We start from the raw sequence: 5,625 nt of genomic DNA, 5'->3' as shown, positions 1-5,625 counted from the left end.
TTTGTAAACACGTAAACTAATTGTCATGTTTTGTTTCTTATTGTGAGCCCATGAAACTCACAGACAGATGAACCTGCGGTTGAATAGGAGATCTCTCCAGAATAAATCCCCCCCATCCCCCTGGTCACTCAATCCTGTGACACTCAGGTGAAAGCCATACTAAAGCCAGAGTGTGAATTTTCTTTCGTTTTCTAAAGATATTCCTTCTGCATTTTACAGTGGCGCAAAATCCCCCCCCCCGACCAGAGACCTGCTCAGGTCACACGTATCCCCGTTTCGTTGTGGGCCAACCGCAAACGAAACACGGCCCAGCCAGGGGGGGCTGCCCCCTACAGGCCAATGTCCTCCCCCGCCTGTTAAACTGAACTCTCCAGCTGATTTTATTTGTCAAATCCTGGGGAGGGAAAAAAAAATTAAACACAAGTGTAAAGTGATATAAACATAAATATATATTTAATTAAGACAATTTGTCCTGCCAAGAGACCAAAAGTCCTCTGTTTTCTCACTTTTTTTCCTTTCCAAACAGTTTGATAACAATGCCCAGGAGCCAAAAGTGATTCATTTGATGTGCAGGTCTGTCTCCTGACGCAGATCTTTGCGAGAAGCTTCTGTTTGGACTTTGCACTGGAATACTTTTAACTATACTTTTTTTTAATGAAATAGATTTTTTTTTCTGTTTATGGTGGGGATTTCGATTGGAAAAATGCCCCCCCCCCCACCCCACCCCCCATTTGTTGACTAGAGATGGTGTGGCCCACAGGGATCACCCTGTGATGTTCAGCAGGTTCTTCACCTGCGCCTTAACCCTTCTGATCAGGAGCCTTTGAAGTGCCCATCCCCGTGTGCCCCCTAATGCCATTGTTACCTCTGTTTGTTTTGGACTGCCCCCCCCCCCCTCCCTCCCCCCAGCCCAGAGGTGCGTGTGTGCGTGAATCGGGAGGCGGAGGTGGTGATGTGTACACACTACCGTCTCAGAGGATAGTAACTCCGTAAATCGGGCCGCGTGGGAGCAGGGGGTCCATTTTGGGGGGGGGGGGGGGGGGGGGGGGTACGTGCAAACAAAAACGTCACTCGGCGTGCGTCCCCATCTTCGAATGTCCTAACAAATTTTAGTAGTAATACACAGAAATTTATACAACCAGAGTTGCAATTTACCCAGATTTATAAATAACCTCCTACAAGATTCTATAAGATAATTTTCTGGTTATTAAATATCTTTACTCCAGTTGAATACCTTAATCCGCAGTGTTGTTTTACATTAAATGTACTTATTTTAAAACACTGATTTAACATCGATTTCTTTGCCAGCTGCCAGCTTAGAAAATCTAACCTCCCAAAACTCTCTCAGTCATTGTTTCCATCCGCTGTTTCTAAGGTGCCACTCCATTTACACACCACAGAAGTGAATGTCTGTTTAATCTCTCGGGACTGTTTGCAAATGTATCACCTTCGCGGGTCTTCAGCTAAAAATACCACTTTAATCTTTAATTAACGCGACGTTTAATCTTTGCTTTCGGTCGAGGGGGGACGAGGCAGTCCCATTCGGTATGAAAGAAGAAGAGCATAAATTAGAATAGATAGATAGATAGATAGATAGATAGATAGATAGATTATTTATTGATGCCGAAGGAAATCAAATGTAATACAGAGAATATTTTGTGAAACACTCATCGGCCAGCCAGACTTGCTCTGCCATACATGCAGCCGCGTTAATAATGAATAATAAGGCAGCAGCGCGGCTCCTGGCAAGCGGAGACCAACAGGTGCGCCGCCGGGGACAGGGGAGACCTGCGTGGGACGGGGAGGGGGCGAGGCGCCTCTTCAATAACACCAAATTAAACAGCGGCCATAATCTCCCCCATTCATCTTCATAATGCATTTCGCCATTTTGATTAATGCTGATATTTATCACGCATTTAAAAAGGCGCGTGCCGTATGATTGATTCCCCCCCACGACATGCAGTTCATTTCTCATATTAATCCGTGATGAAGCGAATAAGGAGTAAAAAAAAATTCAATCAAAAGTAATATAGAAGACAGGATAGTTAGGGCGGGAATAAAGGGAGGTCATCACATGAATATAATGGGCAGCTTTCGTAAATCTGTAGCGGAGTCGCCGGTCGGATCCCTTCTCTGCCCATCAGGGTGTCGCCTTTCCCCGCGGAGGGGGGGCAGAAAGCTCCCAAACATGGTGATCAGGCGGGGTATCCGCAAACTTTTTAGCACCTTTGCTGATAGAGACCCTCCTACCCCGACTGCTATTGGTCGCCCGTTTGCTTAAAGCACCTCGACTCTTTCAATCTGACAGTAAGGAAAAGGGAAGCGCGCGTCCCCAAGCTCGCTTTATACCTCTATACACTGATTTTTAACATTTTTTATTACTACAGGCATGATCTGATTTCATTTAGATCAGTCTCGTCTATCTGTTGTATTAAATCAGTCGTTTTCATTACTTTACAGTATTGTGCTACTGCATTTCCATGCCGTTATAGTATTTTTTTGGCACTTGGAAAGTTTTGGAGAGGAGGGTTTGGCGGGGCGAACAGAGATGAGCAGCCCCGATGCTGGGTATGCGAGCGACGACCAGACGCAGGCACGGTGCGCCATGTCCATGATCATCGGACACTGTCAGTGGACGGAGCCCCTGAGTCCCATGAGCGAGGGGAAGATAAAGAGCGAGCCGGGCTGCGGCAGCCAGAGCCGCGGGAAGGGCGAGCCGCGCATCCGGCGCCCCATGAACGCCTTCATGGTTTGGGCGAAGGACGAGCGCAAGAGGCTGGCGCAGCAGAACCCGGACCTGCACAACGCGGAACTCAGCAAAATGCTGGGTGAGCCATCCTTCACATACGATTCTTACATTAAATGACTAATTAAATACTAATTCAAGGCGCCGCAATTAAATCATAAATCATGTTAATCAAAAACGGCACAAATACATATTTTTGGAGCCGTTATGTAAGCTTTTTGGCATTCGTTAAATAAAATTGTGCCTGACCCGGAGATTAATTTTACCTAGAAGCTAAGCAATTATTAAATGAATACCTCCGGAGTAACGTAAGCCAGCCCGGTGCCTAGAGACGACGGAGAAAATAGATTAAAACCACTTTGAAAATTGATCGATAAACTCGGATATGGACGAGTTTAAGGGAATTCCCTAAACTTAAAAAAGCGCTCGTGGGTGATTTGTGGGAAACGGGATTTGGCTAAAATATGTAGAATTATGCACACGCCTGTTGGAAATAATTTGTTATAACGATGTTTAATGTATAAAACACAAAATGGGGAAATTCTAAATTTAAAGTAATTTCTGTAAAACAGAAAGTGAGGTCTGTAACGAAATTTTCTTTGGGGTAACTTGGGTTGTAGAGATTTATTCCTGTTCTAACGAGGAATCCCCCTCCCCCCCCCCCACAGGGAAATCCTGGAAAGCCTTACCTGTGTCAGAGAAGCGCCCCTTCGTGGAGGAGGCCGAGAGGCTGAGGGTGCAGCACATGCAGGACCACCCCAACTACAAGTACCGGCCCCGTCGGAGGAAGCAGGTCAAGCGGGTGAAACGGCTGGACTCGGGCTTCCTGGTGCACGGCGTCCCGGACCATGCGGCCCGCGGCGGCGCCGACGGCCGAGTCTGCGGCGACGTCGTCCCTGGCGTCAACTTCCACAAGCATGTCGGCTACCAGGTCCCAGCAGGGGGGCACTACCAGCACGAGGTCCCGGCCATGGGGGGGCACTACGAGCCATACAACCTGCCCACGCCCGACACCTCACCCCTGGATGCTGTGGAGGGCGACCCCATCTTTTTTTCCCAGAATTCCCAGGAAGACTGCCATTCTGTATACCCATACCACCCACAAGCCCCAGAGTACCCTCCCCAGGATCCACATGGGGGCGCTCTTCTCCACAGACACCTCCCCCCCGTGGATCAGGCGTCCATGGCGACTCCGGGGGCCTCCCTATCCGGCTTCCCGGGCTGCCCAAACCCGCTGGCCCTCTACTACTCTCACTGCAGCCCTGTTCATGCCAAGAGGCCCCCGGGACAGCAGGCCGGACAGTTGTCCCCACCCCCCGACGGTCACCCCCCCGAGGCCATGGAGCCCATTGGGCAGCAGGAACTCCTCGGAGATGTGGACCGGAGCGAGTTCGAACAGTACCTGAACTCCTCCGCCCGGCAGGAGCTGTCCGGCTTGCCGTTTATGGCCCATGACACCAATATGGCCGCCTCAGACAACCTCATCTCCTCCGTCCTCTCCGACGCCAGCACGGCGGTCTATTATTGTAATTACAACAGTGTGTAATGCCCTGGCCTCGACGCATCTCCCATGGGGGGGTTAATGGGGGGGAAACGGGGGGCTGCCCAGGACCATCAATCGAACTTCGCAAAGTGACGATGTTTATAAGATGATTCTTTTTCTTTATGCCAAGGGATGAAGGATGATGTAATGTCCCTCGTTCTGACTGTACAAGCCTTATAATACTGGAATTAAAAGCAATAATGTTTATTAGCCGAACAGGCTGCATATTTCATTTTTAATTGTCCTTATTCTGAGATGTCTTCAAATTGTTAATAGCTTATGCGGAGAAAAACAACATGTACAGTTTAATATTTTAAAGTGTATGTATAGCTGTTTTATACTTTTGCACTTTTTTGGAAAAAAAAATAAACCTAAATGAAATATGTCTCGATCTAACTCTCGAAAGTTTATCTGTGGATTCATTAAAGTTATTTTCTTATTTTTTGCTTGGTTAGAAATTATACACATCTTTTTTTCTCGCTAAAATGTTTAATTTTACACTTTCGATGATTTAGCACCTACAGCTGTGAGTTTGAGACACTTCTGTTTCATATTGGATAAATAATAGTTAGGCGTAAATATTCCTAGTAATTTATCGTAAGGAAAACCTCGTCGTGGGTCATTTAATATAATAATGTGAATTATTTTATTTATAGGAAATATAACAAATATAAAATAATACATTTAAAGTACAATCAATATATTGATATAAATTAGTTTTGTACATTTTAAAAGTAGTCTGATGCTTGTCAGATATTTTAGATCTATTATTTTAAATAAATATTTAAATAATTGAATCTAATATATGCACATGTGTCTACTTTGTTCAGCAAAGCACAGATGAGATTTGAGGCATTTAGATAAGTGCAGAATGCAGATGCAGAATTGTTTATAACTGAATGAGGAATTAAAGCTGTGTCCTCTTCTATCACTGTGTCGGGAGTGTAGTGGATCGAATGTGGGTCAGTGGGACCCTGCGGTCAGAAGGTTGTTAGTTCAAATCCCATGGTCGGCAGAGTGATTTCGCCATTGAAATGGTGTAGTTGAGGGGGCTGGGGCCCCCTGATCACCAACTTGTGCGTGAGCCTGAAAGGTGCTCAGTGCCCCCTTTTTAACCCTTTGAACACCCCCTCCAAGGTCGCTGCACAGCCCGGCTGCTGGGTCCCAGAGCGCTGCTCTTCACCCCCAGTTGCTCCAGAGACTGGCTGACCCTGTATTCTCAAAAAATTACGTTATTTCGGATAAAAGCGCCTGCTGGATAAAGACGTTAAAATCATCGGTTACGGCCAATTTGCTGAGAGCAATGATCTTCTGTCTCCCCGACATGTAAATGTAA

The 5,625-nt window shown here is 46.5% G+C and overlaps 1 protein-coding gene across 1 annotated transcript; it reads left to right on the top strand.

Moving 5' to 3' along the window:
* The first annotated feature begins 2,295 nt into the window (after nt 1-2,295).
* Nucleotides 2,296-4,674, top strand: sox17 (SRY-box transcription factor 17). The gene is made up of 2 exons (XM_023838873.2): nt 2,296-2,828; nt 3,415-4,674. The coding sequence occupies exons 1-2, from the start codon at nt 2,549-2,551 to the stop codon at nt 4,290-4,292; spliced, it is 1,158 nt and encodes a 385-aa protein (XP_023694641.2). The 5' UTR covers nt 2,296-2,548; the 3' UTR covers nt 4,293-4,674.
* The last annotated feature ends 951 nt before the right edge of the window (nt 4,675-5,625 follow it).

Source organism: Paramormyrops kingsleyae, chromosome 4, assembly GCF_048594095.1.
Source record: "Paramormyrops kingsleyae isolate MSU_618 chromosome 4, PKINGS_0.4, whole genome shotgun sequence".
Lineage (NCBI taxonomy): Eukaryota > Metazoa > Chordata > Actinopteri > Osteoglossiformes > Mormyridae > Paramormyrops > Paramormyrops kingsleyae.
Note: the sequence above shows the minus strand (reverse complement) of the source record. Positions and strands in the feature narration are given on the sequence as shown.

Coding starts and splice junctions, on each gene's coding strand:
- sox17 (XM_023838873.2), top strand. CDS start 2,549: ATGAGCAGCCCCGATGCTGGGTATGCGAGCGACGACCAGACGCAGGCA. Junction 2,829..3,414: donor GGAACTCAGCAAAATGCTGG/GTGAGCCATCCT, acceptor CCCCCCCCACAG/GGAAATCCTGGAAAGCCTTA.